We start from the raw sequence: 15,429 nt of genomic DNA on the forward strand, positions 1-15,429 counted from the left end.
ATTGTGTATATATAGGAGAGTTATTCAGAGAGTTAGTCAGAGTTGGAAGAAGAAGAAAAAGAAGAGTGCAGTTCAGTTTTAGAAGTCAGCAGTGAGAGTTCAGTTTGGAAATCAGCAGTGTGCAATTCAGAGCTGAGAATCAGAACGAAGACAAGCAGTGCAGCCAATAAACTACAAGTTGGAGAATCACAGGAACTGAGTCCAGCTGAAGATTTGCTAGCACAGACAGAGAGAGTAAGTGCTGTAGCTATAGCAATGATCACAATAACTTATCAGAGTGGAGACACTCTGATAAGTGCTGAAATCATAGAAGAACCAGGCTGGTTTGAACCCCAAGTCTGTATCTGTGACCAGGATCAGAGACTGCATTAGGAACAAGGCAAATCACTGCAAAGGCTGAGGGAACAAGAATGGGGGTGGAGGAAAGGACTCTGAACTAGGGACCAGTTCTAGATAGTTTAATTGGATGCATTTTCCACCCGTTTATTTTTCCCTTTTACTCTATGCTCAAATAGTAACTGTTTTGTTTTCTAAGAGATCCCACTGTATACAAAAAACTAAAGCTAATGTTTTATCTTGACCAATTTTTTAATCAAAAGTAAACTTTCTTGTTGCATGTAAAGATTAGAAGCTGCTTGATTGTCTCCACCCCATGCCTATAAGCCTTTCCACTCTATTGAGCTTTTTTTGTGGCTTGGTATTACAGCAGAAGCTACCTAATGGCGCTATGTTGGTCAAAGACTGAAATTATGGCTATGACTACGACTATGACCTAATGGCACAGTGGGGAAATGACTTGCCTAGCAAGCCAGAGGTTGCCAGTTCAAATCCCTGCTTTGCATAGGGGTATCTAGGAGTGGGGCAGCCAGGGCATGGGCCCTGGGTGCCACTTGGGGGGTACCAGTGCCATGCTGCTTCCCACCCCCTCCCCAGTTCAGGAATTTATTTTTAATTTTAAAAAATTACCTGTAGCCCTTTCGGGGGGCTTCCTAAAGGCCGTGGGGGGGTCTGCAAAGGTTCCCCCTCCTGGAGCCTTTAGGAAGCCCCCCGAAGGGGCTACAGGTAAAATAAAATAAAAATAAATTCCTGAACTGGGGAGGGGGTGGGAAGCAACATGGCACTAGCACACACCCCCCCAAGTGGTGCCCAGGGCACATCCCCTGGCTGCCCCACCAATTTACCCCATGCCTTTAGGAAGCCCCCCTAAAGGGGCTACAGGTAAATTTTTTTAAAAAAATATTAATATAAAATGTCAATATTTGCACAGGGGCGCAATTTTAGTGCTTGCCCTAGGTGCTATTTTCCCTAGATACGCCTCTTGTTGGTATGTTTCCCAGACTATGGGAAACACTTATATCGGGTAGCAATGATATAGGAAAGTTGCTGAAAGGCATCATCTCATACTGTGCAGGAGATGGCAGTGGTAAACCCCTCCTGTATTCTACCAAAGACAACCACAGGGCTCTGTGGTCGCCAGGAGTTGATACCGACTTGATGATACACTTTTCTTTATTACAACAAAGGTTGAAGGGCTGTTTTAGTAGACACAGCCATAGCAAATAAAAGTCTACTTGGCCGCAGCAGTAAAGAACTGATATCACGGGGCTGGTGAGATTGGTGAGGACCTGCCACACATGGTGGTAAATGGTGGGATAGGCAGCTGTTCCTTCACATACAAGCCCATTATCCAGCACATATGTCAGGAGACGCATCATGCACCCCTTCCCCATGTCTCTGGGGATTTCTATTATTTTCCTCTCCCAAGATCCCCTTCACTCTCCCATGCATGAGTGGTGATGTATAGGATTAGATGGCTAGGAATAAGCTAAAATGGTTTAAGATTTGCCTTTTTAAAAGTTTAGATTATTTTCATCTATGTTTGTACCAGTTGGGGGGGATTTATCTGGTGCAAACATGTCCTCAAATGTTCAGCAGCTATCAGTTTTCTCACCATGTGTAGGCTTGCACATGGAAGATTTTTGTACTTATTCAATAGCTAAGTTAAGAGAATTTTCTCTGCGATTCCACCCCAAGCCCAGGGAGGTTCAAGCTTTGTCAATTAGAGGGGTGGTGGTGGCAGCATTTTGAACCTACTGATAATACAGAATAGTTTTAGGAGAAGCCTAGCAGGCAGCTCATCAGGGATGATCCAGCATTTCTTTTCCTCATGTGAGCTTGCTCTGAGATAAAGGCTTTAATTTGCTACACCACCCTACCTGAAACTGCTTGAACACCTGAAATGACCCGGACCACTTTGAAATCTGGAAGGATTGAGCGGAAGGGGGAAGATGTGGAGTATGAGTTATATTGTTAACCAGTGGTGCCGGGAGCCCCGCAACAGCAGAGGCCCCTATAGTTTGAAGGTTTACCTCTTGAGAGTGCAGTCAAATGGAAAGCTGAAGCACAATGGAGTTTCTGTTTTCTCCGGTGGACAGGCCCTCTCATGTGAAGGCTAACCACCCAGCCGGCAAACCAGCACAAGGACAAGAGTGTGTTGTGTCTTTCTCACTGCTTTGCCTGGGTCTGCTAGCCTGATGGCACCCTTGGTTACAGTAAATCAAACTCCAAGATCCTTAATATACATATTTCTTCCAAGGACGTCAATGATATCTGTTCCTGGAGTACCAGATGACTAGACCCGGTCCCTGGTCCCCACCACAAACACACCTTTGTGTACATCAGGAACAAAGAAACTACACTCCATTTATAGCATCTGAAAACCCCAGGAATGGGGCTAGATCAGGTGTTATGTCAATGAAAGTGAAGTGTCGTCTGGTACTCCAGGAAAAGATATTATTGACGTTCTTGGAGGAAATATGTATATTAAGGCAGGCAAAGGATCTTGGAGTTTGGTTTACTGGTCAATGAAAGGGCTCCTTGCACACGTGTGCAATGCCATTCCGTCTCTTTACATGCAGGAACTGGAGGGATGCAGCATCCCTGTTGCCAAGCATCAGGAGGTGGAGCAAGGAGATGGCAGAGGGCGGGGCATCAGCTCCAAGAGGCGGCCAGTGAGAAATGAGGCCTCCTTAAAACTGATGCATTTCTGGGTTGCTCTGAGCCGACCTCTCTGTGGTGGCGGGAGGAGCTAGTGCACGCAATCTACGTTATAGTGGCAGCAGAATTCAGGCGACACAATGCTGCCTTCTAACCTCAGCTTTCAGCAGCAAAACTCACTACAAACCAAGTGTTCTGATTCCATTTTGGGAGCGGAAACGCATCCACGTTTGAGTGACGAAACTGTGGCTTCACACTTTTGGACAATCATAACTCAAACCTCTCACACATTTACCTCTGGTTTGGTGTTATGTCTGAACAGGCCCATTGATTGTTTCTCCACCCAGCCCCCCCCCCCCCCCCCATGATTTGGTGTGCTTTTTTACTGGACAGCAGCATGAAAGATTACAGTCCAGGGCAGTAAGGGTCAGATCTGTTTAACTCTTTCATCTCAGGCCCCCCTTTCCACTCAGAAATACCAACCAACTGCTCTTCCTCTGCTGGAAGAAAAGTAGAGGGGGGGGGGTTGGGGGGGAGCTTGAGTGGAAAGGGTTAAACTAGTCCTCCACTTAAGATTGCAGCCTCTCATAGAGGTTGGGTCTAATAATGGCTGCTAGTCTAGATAGCAGTGTTACCTCCAAGTTCAGAGGCAGTATGTTTTTGAATACCAGCTGCAGGGGAGCAATGGTAGAAGAGGGAGCCTGCCTTCATATCTTGCCTCTGGGCTTCTCAGAAGCCTCTGGTGGGCCACTGTGGGAAGCAGGATGCTGGACTAGCTAGGCCTTAGGCCTGATCCAGCAGGGCTCTTATGTTGTTAAGCTTCAAAATATAAAACAGAAACAAGCAAACCAAACCAAATATTGGGGCAAAGTTACATACAACTGATGTAAATGTAGTTTTGACCTGAAGCACGTCTGCCTGGAAATCCCATCCTCTGACCTGGAAATCCTGTTTAACCCTGGCTGACATCCTGACTAATGAAGCACTCGTGTAATTAGCAAAGCTACATTAGTGCTAGAAGATAGCATAGTTGCATTAAAAATATCAGGGATTTGCACAATTGTACAAAAGTTCAATTTAAAACATATAGACTGTTCCATTTAAAACAAATAGCCACCGCTGCACACTGGAACACATGGTACACGCTTAGCGTAAGTAGCTAGCACAACAGCTTTGCACTAACACGGCATCCTTCTGCAAGCACTTTGTTGGTCAGGGTGTCAGCCTTTGCCAATGAATCCAGATTCCAAGACTGAGCTCTTTCTCCAGCCGAGTCCTGTTCCTCTGCTTTGCAGCATGCTTGACTAACGGGTGCTCCATAAAGATTAGCACATAGTGAGCAAGTCTCCAAAGTAATTTGTCGGGCATCCAAACTTCTTAGTGATTAGCTCTGCAGGGCGGGCTAATGCCTAAGGGATACCCTGGCATCTGTGAGTTTGTTTGGGGATGAGCCACTCAATTAAACTGGAAGATGCAGAAAATCAAGATTAAGGCAATGATGGGGATAGAGGATTCTGATGATTCTATTATTGTGTTTCTCACCAGAGATAACTGACTGCAGTGCATCCATGATAATGTGGGCGAAGGTATTCTCCACACTTTGTAGGAAGTTATTTCTTTCACCAGGAGTACTGAAAACCTTGCAGACTTTCTGCATCATTTTTACAGTCCAGTCCATGCAGTAGAGATCCTTTTCACACACCTGGCACAAGAGCAGGAAAGATTTATAAAGCAGTTTCCTTGATGGTGTAGACAACAATTACAGACTTGACTTTCCCACTCTCCTCTATCCCCACCCCACCCCCCGCAACCATTAAACATATATTAATAGAACAATTTTTTTCTTAAGGCTAGAAGACAATTAATTGCTCAATGCAGCCAACTTTGTATACTTTTAAAAACTGTTTGGGTTTGTTGGCTTTCCTCTGCAGCATGTGGCTTGAACTGCTTGATTCATCTTTGCTCTGGAAGCACCTTTCTGCCGTGCATTTACTCTCTGTTGCTTGTTCACGCAGTGGCTGACAGGATGTGCAACATACTGGCCGGGGGTGAAACTATAACAGGGTAAATGGGTTGAAAGAACCAAAGCCCTTCTGTGTCCAGGAGCTGCTGAGGTAAGTTCCCCCCCACACACACCCTGGCCAGAGCTGCTACTGGCAGGGGCCACCCCCCCAGCAAACAGGCCCATTCACCTTCCATGGCTGGACTCCTGGCTGATAGAAGGAGGGTGCACATGTGCTCCCTATGGGCCAATGGAAGGAGGGTGGGCCTTCCATAAGCCCAAAGGGAGCGCCAGGGGCCTAGCTAGGGGAGAGGGGGCCTGTGTTCACCCCAATCTCTGGCAGCCTCTCAGAGTAAGGGAGATAATGAAGAAAATAGGGAGGGGTGGAGCTGGAGGGCCCTCAGGGGCTGGGGGCCCATGTTCTTTGAACCCTCTCGCTCAGTTATAGCTATGCCCCTGGGGCATAGGGCACCCTCCTTCCATCGGCTGGGAACCTGGCCATAGAAGGAGTATGGGCCTGGGAGTGGAGGGCGGTCTTCCTGGGAGCCAAGCAGTAGGAGGCGGAGGCAGGCAGAGGTGCCAGGTGGAAGGGCAGCTGGAGCCAGGAGGCAAGTTGGGGGTGCACACATATGAACGCGCACGCTGACACAGGGGAGGGTGCCCATGTTCACAATGCGTTCCTGAGCCCATTTCCCCCTCGCAACGCCCCTGATACCGGCAGTGGTGTGAGCTGTGCTGGGGCTGCTGTGTGGACTCGTAAGACAGCCCGGACGCTGTCCAGAATGAGGGTTGCATAAGCAGCACTACTGCAGTTATTCTCATTTGCCACCGTGGGAATAATCCAGACTAATCACCGCTTAAATACATGAGGCAAGTTATTAAGTCTAGTTAATTTCCATGGGACTTCGTCACGACGAACTTTGTCTCTGGATTTTGCCAATGATTATCATTTTGTAAAAAGCGGGTCCTCTATTACAGCCGTAACAAATGTGGGCCCTGGGTTGGAAAAGGTTGAGGACTGCCGGTCTAGATTGTGCAATTTAGGCAGAGGGTTGGATTGGATAGCCTTTAGATTTCTTCAAACTGTTATTTTATTTAAGGTAATTTCAACCAATGCCCTGCTCCACCAAGATACCCTCCATACATTCTGCCACATCCACAACATTCAAGCATGAGAGAACAAAACTCCACAGTTAGCATTGACGAGCATCACATCAATAGGATATGTTTGTCCGTGCACATTCTGTAAGTAGGAAAATGGTCCCTTTTTGAAATGAATGCAGTTGTAGGTACTGGAGACAAATTGTCTATTGCTAATTTGCCTTACATTGTACAGAACAATTCTGATATATCGATTATATTAATTCTCCTAGGTGTGCCTTGGAATGTGCGTCCCAGCACCCAGCTGATTGGCTGAGCGGCGGAGGCGCCTGATTGGCTGAGGTGCACCCAGGAGAATTGGCCAGCCGGGCGGCAGAGGCAGCTCCTCGGCCGCCACAGCGGCATTCAGCCCGGCAGCCTGGGCCCGGCCGGAGACTGGGGCAGGTGGGGGCGGGGAGAGGTAGCTGGCCCCAAAGAGTGCACAGATGCTCCGTGTGAGGGTCGGCTAGTGTTCAATACAGTATATAAAACCCTAAGGAAATGCTTATCTCATTTCCCATTTAAAGCACATTATGCAGCTAGGAGGAATAGACACAGCTACATTCTGGATAGTATCCATAGATAGTAAAATTGGAGATATTGATTCCACTGCCACTGGCACCTCACTTCCAAGCCAAATAGCAACTTTGAGAGGGTGGGGGGCCATTGTTGTTGGGATCATGGTGTGGGAGGAAAGGATGAGAAAACCGCCTCTCTTGCCTTGGCTCCAATCCCGGTCAGGTTCCTCCCCACTACAACAAGACAAGTAATCAAAAACACTAAGACAAGCATCAGGATTAGCAGAACACCTAGTTCAGCCCTCATTAGCTTGCTGTATTCCCAGATATGATATTAACTTATTTCTTCTTCTAATTTTACTGGAATTTTGTTAATGTTGGCAAGTATGCTGCAGAAAACACGGTAGCAGAACTGATTTCTAAGATGGCTTCTTCTTCCTGCTATTAAGGTCTACTAAACGAGAAGGAACACCATTTATTCGTCATTACTCACCAAAGCCAGGAAAACGACCAACCTTGCCAGTTCAATAGCTCGGCCATTCACAGCTTTACTGGCCATAAAAGTGAAACAGATATTGTTTCCACACAAAATAAGGAGCCGTGCACTGTTTTCCAGAAGCCATTCCCGGGGAACCACTATAACAAAATATGAAAATATGTTTATTTTAATTTATATTTATGTTGTTTCATTTAGTTTTGAATTTTAATTTGCTGCCTTTGCAAGTATTCACAATATAACACCAATAAATATATCTGGTCAGCAAGTAATAAAAACACAAGCAATGAGTGACATCCAGACTTGTCTTGATCTAGCATAAGGAGAAGTGCATGGTCATTGCACAAAGAAATTAACCTCTGTTCCAGACTTGCTGTTATGTTAGCACAACATGTTTGTTGCACAACCCTCTTGCACAAGTGGGGTGTTCTTAGAGAGCCCTGGCAGGGTGTGGTGCAAATCAGCCAGTGGGGGGCCCCCTTCCAGTTAATTTTAATGGAGGCAACAAGAGCGGGCCCGGGCAATTGCCCTAAGGACAGCCTGTATATATGCAAATAGGGAACTCCTTGCACAACGTGCATTAGGCTGGGTCTTCTTCCACTAGTGGGAGTACAACTCTGTGCGGCACTGCAGCCACAAAAAATCCTTCTGCAAGTGCCACTGTGTATGTGACCCAACAAAATGCCAACCAACAGCAATGCCATTCACCACAGCAACAAAATGCCTATAATTCAAACACTAGTTTTAAAAGTAGTATTTTTTTAAAGGAGAAAAAAACGTGGTCACCAACATGATGTATAGTGTCCCTACTCCATAACACTGCACCCTGGGGCTGCCGTGGACTTGGAACACAGCCCTGACGCTGTTAAGACTGGGCTGTTCCACTAGCAGCACTTCTAGTTTTCCTAATTTGCAACAATGGGGGGAAATGCGAAAGCTCTGCTAGTGCAACTGCCCATTTTTAACAATGTTGGGGCTGCGACACATTCCAAGTCCACAGCGGCCGCAGGGTGTAGTGCTGCTGAGCTGTTACGCTGTGCATCATGTGGGCCCCACTGCTTACAAATCTGCAACGAGAGACTTGGACAGGACAGGAATTTCAAAAGGTAGGTGCTATTGCAGATAAGTTTTAGCTTGCATCCCTTTGGTTCCATCAAATCCAGAAAGATGTGAGTGCAGTGCCTTTTCTGACAATTTACTTAGCCATTATTATCTTAACAGGCTGCATTCTATTCATTGACCCAAAGGGGTCAAATTCAAATGGGTCCCCACACAGTGCATACCAAAGGATGGGATGGGGATGGGACGGGGATGGGACGGAGAAGGGGCAGAGCACATTATGGGAACATGTTAGATCCACCTTAAGTGGCACAGTGGGGAAATGCTTGACTAACAAGCAGAAGGTTGCCGGTTCAAATCCCTGCTGGTACTATATCGGGCAGCAGCGATACAGGAAGATGCTGAAAGGCATCATTTCGTACTGCGCGGGAGGAGGCAATGGTAAACCCTTCCTGTATTCTACCAAATAAAACCACAGGGCTCTGTGGGCGCCAGGAGTCAAAATCAACTTGACGGCACACTTTACCTTTAAACATGTTAGATTTCTGAAACAGAAATGGGGGGACAGATGGGAGGGCAAACTACTGTCTGAGGGGGCACTCCCCCACTCCTGGAGCCACCCTTGCATTGGTGATAATCAGCAGAATGTTTCTTTATGTTCAAAGGCCAAACTAGACAAGACATTGGAGAGCTGTGATTGGATCGCCTGTGTCTTTAAAACATAAAAACAACAAAAACAGCCACATATGGGGCCCAGTTTGGACCAAGACTGTCATGGGAAGGAGTGGTTTGTTGTGGAGGGGTGGCCTCTATCTGAGCTGAGTCTGTGCACATGACAAAATAGCATGAGATTGCTCTACTCCAGGCCCACATCACAAGTTTACAGTTTGTGACCATTGCTCACCACACAGCTGAAAATCAGCTGAGAGACATGGTGGAATGTGGCTCCTGGGCACACCACAGTGGCACAGTGGTAAAACTGCCGCCCTGTAACCAGAAGGTTGCAAGTTCGATCCTGACCAGGGGCTCAAGGTTGACTCAGCCTTCCATCCTTCCGAGGTCGGTAAAATGAGTACCCAGAATGTTGGGGGCAATATGCTAAAATCATTGTAAACCGCTTAGAGAGCTCCGGCTATAAAGCGGTATATAAATGTAAGTGCTATTGCTACCAAAAGAATCCTTGACATGAGCAAAAGGCTCAGCATGAATGCTATCAGCCCACAATTTGCTATGAGCCTCATGCCATGTTAATTAGCGGTTAGTCCTGCTGTGCTACCTGATTATATCATCCATTCTTAGGAGAATGGATATTGCTCATCCGTATAATAAAGGCAGTGAGGTACCTGCAAGTTCATCCACCAGACTGATGACATCATCGGCTGTCCATTCTTTTGCTTCTGTGTCATACAGTAGTTTAATAGCATCTGCCAGCCCCTTTAAGCTGGTTTCATCTGTTGGGCCTTCAGTCATTTTCTGCCAGATCACATATCCTGAATGACATTAACCACAAAAACCACTGAGGTAGTAAATAACTTGGTACAAAAGTTAGCATTATCCCTTGCCCATTCCCTAAAAGAAACACAACCGTGTTAGTGGGTCACACACTGCACAAAGTTCCATGCACGTTGTAATGGAATGTCATCAAGGTTGACTCAGCCTTCCATCCTTCCGAGGTCGGTAAAATGAGTACCCAGAATGTTGGGGGCAATATGCTAAATCATTGTAAACTGCTTAGAGAGCTCCGGCTATAGAGCGGTATATAAATGTAAGTGCTATTGCTATGTAAGTGCTATTAGACGCAAGTTACCACAGGTACATCTGGTGGCAACTTGGAACTGGGCCTTTTCTGTAGCTGCTCCTGGCCTATGGAATGTGCTCCTGGCAGATATCCGGAGTTCAGGCTCAGTGCCGGCCTTTAAGAGAGCCCTAAAAACTTGTTTGGCCTTGCCTTCCAAGGTTTATAAATTGGTTTTTCCAAAGTATTTTAATTAGTTGTGAATGGTTTTTAATTGTTTTTGCATGTTTTTGAACTGTTTTTAGCACTGTGTTTTAATGGTGTGTGTTTTTATGTCTTTTAAATTTTGTTGTACACCACCCAGAGCCTTTGGATGGTTAATAGATGTAATAAATAAATAATAAATAAATAAATAGGGAGTGGCCCATAGGGCACAGGCCTCCAATGAATTGCTCATAGGGGGACATGATGGAATTTAACTATCAAACTATCAAAGCGGGAATGTTCAAAGCGGGAATGTTTTTAACTATCAAAGCGGGAATGTGGGCCTGGACCCCCGATCTTTTAAATACCTAGCAACACCCTGATGCAGTTCTGCAAGAGTGTTCTTTGCACGAATGCAAAAATCATGTAAACGGAATTGCACAACTGTGAAACCATTATTTATATTTGTTTGCATTTGCACAGTGTGTTCTCGGGCACACACTGTGCAAACATTTGTTTCAACTTGCATGGAACGGTTGTTGTAAATCACCCAGAGACTGCGTTTTGGGCAGTATTCAAATGTGTTTAATCAATCAATCAATCAATTAAACTAACTTTGTGCAGTATGTGAGACAGTTTCAGGAACAGTGGACAGGACTCACTTTCTGGGAGAGGCAACAAGTCTTACAGAAGGGGAAACTATATGTGCGGATTGCTGTAAATTAGCCATGGCATTATGCAAAGATTAGCAAATGTGTAAGTACACACAGATAGGAAGTTATGAGAGGTGTTTTTGCCAAACTTATCGTTATCACTCTGAACTGTGCAAAGTGTTCAGTAAAGCATCTTCTTCACGAACCAAGGCAGGACAGGTTTGAAGGCAGTTGTTTACATACTGTGCAGTGCCCGTGGGCATTTTTGGCACCACAGGAACTGCTGTGTGCTCATAAAAGAGCATTCCTGAAGCTGTGCAAGGGCACTCTTGCGCAAATCCCAGAAACTGCATGAATGCAGTTGTGCAATGGTATGGCCACTATTTCCACCATCACATAACAGCATTTGCACAATTTCCAGGGTTTGTGTAAGAGCACTCTTGCGCACCTGCAAGAACACTTTGTTTGAGATGTGATGACCAGAACTGTACACAATACTCCAAATGTAGCCACATCACAGATTTGCATAATGCTATTATAATGTTAGCAGATTTTCCCCCAGTCCCCTTCCTAATGAGCTCTAGTATGGAATTTCCCTTTTTCACAGCTGCTCTGCACTGTAAAGGAGACGACACAACATTTGCCTACTACAGAAATCAGAGGAGAAATTGGTTGTGAAGGCTGGCTCTACCCACTAGCCCACAGAAATTCCACACCTTACCATTCCAGAAGGAAAGTTATATCAGTTTGTTGCAGCAAATTAAACAAAGGAATCTTGTGGCACCTTAAAGACCATGTATATATTAAATTTTCTAAGGCATACCTGTGGCTAATCCCATGTGTGGCAGCTCTCGCAAGAGTTTGTAAGCAGCTGCCAGATAGCCACCGGTACGCCAGCCACTGGCGGTGAGGGAAAGTGCCACCGCCAGGTGGCCAGCAGCGAGGGAAAGCGCTTGCCGGGCTGACCAGGGAGGAAAAGCACCAGCCAGGCCTGCAGACAGGGAAGAAAAGCGTTGGGCACCGGCCAGGCCAGCAGGTGAGAAGAGAAGTGAAAGCAGACTGGGAGGGGGAGGACGGACTGGGGCTGAAGGGCGGTGGAGGAGAATGGACTGGGGCTGAAGGGAAGGAGGAGAGACAGGGAGGACTGGGGGAACAGATGCTCTGCACCTTTTCAGCTAGTTAGATTTATTTTCGCATAAGCTTTAATGGACTAGAACCCATTTTATCAGATGTAACTGTTGCATCTGATGAAGAGAACTCTAGCTCATTAAAGCTCATGCCACAATAAATATGCTAGGTTTTGCCTCAAGGTTCCTTTGTTGTATACATACTTACAATGGTAATTTTGTCAACTAGCATTATGTAAATCTTCATAATTTCTTTGGAACTTTCCTTTCCTTATTATGGTCTGCTCACAGAATTTGTTGCAACATTTAGAATTTTGGAAAGCAGAATTCACAAGTTCCTATCTACTCCTTATTAATTAAAGTAATGTACCATCCAGAGTAGAGGCAGGCCCAAAAATTATGTATAGTAGCCGGGCTTGATTGACCATTGGCCATGGCTTTAGAATACGTGTCAGCCAAAAGGCCGAATCACTCCGATGAATCCAGTGGTTTAACAGGACACTGCGGCAGAATATTCTTATCCTCAGCTCCAGCTTTCGGGCACTTCCTAGGACAAATTATATATGAATAAATCCAGGTGCAACAAGCCTGGTATTACAAAGCTACAAATTCTGGTGTAAAATAAGTTGTTTAAATGGTGGTCCTACAAATTCAGCCTCAAGGCTCCCACCCTTGTCTCCACTCCTTTGGCTCAGAAGAAGACATTTGCAGAACATAAATCCAAACTTACACCAACTTTCTCAGCCAGAAATATTTACCAGGTTTGTTACTGACAACTGCCTGTACTCTCCGGGGTAAGTTACTCAGCTCACACAGGAAATTGTAAACCCGGTGACATTCTAGTTCATCCCAACCTGCTGTTAAAGTCTAAAAACAAAACATAAAAATAAGCTAATGTGGACTAAATTTTAATGTTTGAAGTCTTTTAGCTATGCACATATTTTCTGGAATAGCTCTGAGCCTTTTTGTTCTTCAAAAGTTTTTTGTTTTTGTTTTTTTGTACCTGCAGAAACACTCCATAACACTGCAGTCCTGAACAGTGCAAAGGATCTGAACAACCACTAAGTTTAAAACAGGATATCTATAAAGACAAAAGGGGGAAAACTTCACTTTACTGATATACTTGAGGTGGCACAAGACAATATGTACACTACTTTTTAGAAAGGTGTTTTGCTTACTTCTGAAAGTATCTTGTGTATATACTTCAGTCTTTCCTTGGTGGGCAGCAGTAAGGTGCACCTTTTTAGTAACAGGCCTGCCATGAGAAAGAAGCACACAGAAGTGTCTGAAATATAATATTCTGACTATGATTAACTAAGGCTGCAATGCAACGCAGAGTTAGGAGCCAGAAACCAAACTATTTTAAAGAATTAGGTGCACATTGTTTATAGACAACTAGTTAAGATTGCCAGATTATATGGGTATTTCCATACAGGAAATACCCATCTTCCATCATGAGTGCTGATGGTTACAAGGGATTTTGTGATGCTTCCAGGTGACGTTCTCCTTATCCCATGGGACCGCATTTGAGATGTGCTGTACTCCAGTTAAAAATTTGTTTATTTTCAGACCACTTTCCTCTCCCCCGACTTTTAAGTGCTGGGGTGTAAACAAGTAGGCAGCCCATAGCACAACTCAGAGGGGGGAATATCTGTCAGTGCAGGAGGTGACTTATCAGGGGTTGGTTCCCAAGGGCAGACACACACCTCTTCTGCGCTTGAGCACAGTTTTCCTGCTGTGCCACTTTACTACTACTACTACTACTACTGCTGCTACTAATATTGATATACCGCTCTTCAATCAAAGTTCTCAAAGTGGTTTACATAGAAAAATAAATCATACATACATAAGATGGTCCTCTGTCCCCAAAGGACTCACAATCTAAACTTAAACATAAGGAGGCGGTTCCCACGATTCCCACGCAAAGTCAAACTGACTTTGGACAAGTTTGACTCACAAACATGCTAGTCAGTCGGCTGTGGGCAGCCGAACTGGCCGCCTACACGACTGCCAGCTCCATTACGGAGCCGGCGGGGGCTGGGGAGTTAGGGGGCCGCGCAGCCCCTGGAAGTTCCAGCATGCCCTGCATGAACACATTTAGTCTCCCTGCCAAGGTTCTCCTCATGAGTTGCTGCAGCGCAGAGCCACACCGCGGCAACTCGCGATAAAAAAAACCTGGGTTAGCGGAGCGCTCGCTAACCTCTGAACATAAGAACAGCCCTGCTGGATCAGGCCCAAGGCCCATCTAGTCCAGCATCCTGTTTCGTACAGGGGCCCACCAGATGCCGCTGGAAGCCACAGGGCATGCCCTCTCTCCTGCCATTACTCCCCTGCAACTGGTACTCAGAGGCATCCTGCCTTTGAGGCTGGAGGTGGCCCACAGCCCTCCGACTAGTAGCCATTGATAGACCTCTCCTCCGTGAAGTCATCCAAACCCCTCTTAAAGCCATCCAGGTTGTTGGCTGTCACCACATTCTGTGGCAGAGAATTCCACAAGTGGATCACGCGTTGTGTGAAAAAGTACTTCCGTTTGTTGGTCCTAGACCTCTACTTAGGGGAGGGGGAATTAGTGGTGTTTGCTGCTGAGAGCCGCGCAGCTCCCATGGGTGCACATGGTCCACTAAAAGTGGGCTAGGCTCCCTTAGCCCGCTTTTAGTGGATCGTGAGAATCTCCTCAAGGTGAACGAAACTTTACTTCTAGTCATTGCATGTTGCAGTTTTGTTTTTAACTGAGCCTAGTTTGATCACTATGATGATAACCACCCTGTTTTAAGAATAAAATCCACTCCCATTCAGTGTCCCTCCAACAGGAATTCCCAGATGCTGTGGACTACAACTCCCATAACCCCCAGCCAAAGTCCATTGCACCTGGGGGTGGTGGGAGTTGTAGTGAACAACGTCTGGGAATCCCTGTTAGAGGGAACACTGCTCCCATTCATATTTACTCAGATGTAAGCCTCACCACTGTTTATGGGACTTCCTCCCAAGAATGCAGTGAAAGGAGAACCATATGGATTTGTTCGTTTTTTTAGTAAAAAACAAAAACACACAAACACACACCAAAAAAGCCCACTGGCCAATATCCAGAGCAAGGAACTGCACCCACATAGAGCACTGTTGCACTAGAACAAGAGGATGGCTTAGTTGCACTAAAACCGGGGGTTTGCTCTCAGGATAGGGTTGCTGTATTCTGGCTTTCCAAATCCAGATGCCTAATTTGCATATTATGTACATTGGCTTGAAAATAATTTTGAGCAGAATAGTGACTGCATGTTTTGCTCCATAACTCCGCTTCTACAAGGTGTAGAGCTTCGCTTTTTTTCCTCCTTTTTTTTTTTTTTAATGAAAGCTGAATTCCAGGCGAATCTGGGTGGGCTAAGCAATCTGGGTGAGATGCTTAAAATCCAGGTGAAACCCAGAATTTCAGGGGGCATGGCAACTGTGTTTGTTACTGCAGTCTTGTGCAAAAGTTCTCATTACAATAAATTAGGTGTGATG

General features: G+C 45.7%; 1 protein-coding gene and 1 long non-coding RNA gene across 14 annotated transcripts in view; one reads left to right on the forward strand and one right to left on the reverse strand.

Moving 5' to 3' along the window:
- LOC128328950 (uncharacterized) lies at positions 1 to 7,449 on the forward strand. The gene is made up of 4 exons (XR_008309462.1): positions 1 to 234; positions 5,013 to 5,111; positions 6,100 to 6,244; positions 7,107 to 7,449. It is a non-coding gene; the product is annotated as an uncharacterized LOC128328950 (long non-coding RNA).
- Positions 1 to 15,429, reverse strand: part of FBXO47 (F-box protein 47) — a 57,021-nt gene that overhangs the window by 25,957 nt on the left and 15,635 nt on the right. For 12 of the 13 annotated variants that reach the window (XM_053259226.1, XM_053259236.1, XM_053259227.1 and 9 more), the window contains 7 exons: positions 13,110 to 13,186; positions 12,935 to 13,012; positions 12,690 to 12,798; positions 12,302 to 12,478; positions 9,556 to 9,702; positions 7,151 to 7,293; positions 4,540 to 4,699 (listed from right to left, as the gene is read on the reverse strand). In XM_053259226.1, coding sequence (XP_053115201.1) covers positions 4,540 to 4,699; positions 7,151 to 7,293; positions 9,556 to 9,702; positions 12,302 to 12,478; positions 12,690 to 12,798; positions 12,935 to 13,012; positions 13,110 to 13,186 — 891 coding nt within the window. The remainder of the gene's footprint in view (positions 1 to 4,539; positions 4,700 to 7,150; positions 7,294 to 9,555; positions 9,703 to 12,301; positions 12,479 to 12,689; positions 12,799 to 12,934; positions 13,013 to 13,109; positions 13,187 to 15,429) is intronic. The other variant, XM_053259240.1, reaches the window with a different exon arrangement.

The sequence above is a fragment of the Hemicordylus capensis genome, chromosome 6, assembly GCF_027244095.1.
Source record: "Hemicordylus capensis ecotype Gifberg chromosome 6, rHemCap1.1.pri, whole genome shotgun sequence".
In the NCBI taxonomy this organism is placed as follows: Eukaryota; Metazoa; Chordata; class Lepidosauria; order Squamata; family Cordylidae; genus Hemicordylus; species Hemicordylus capensis.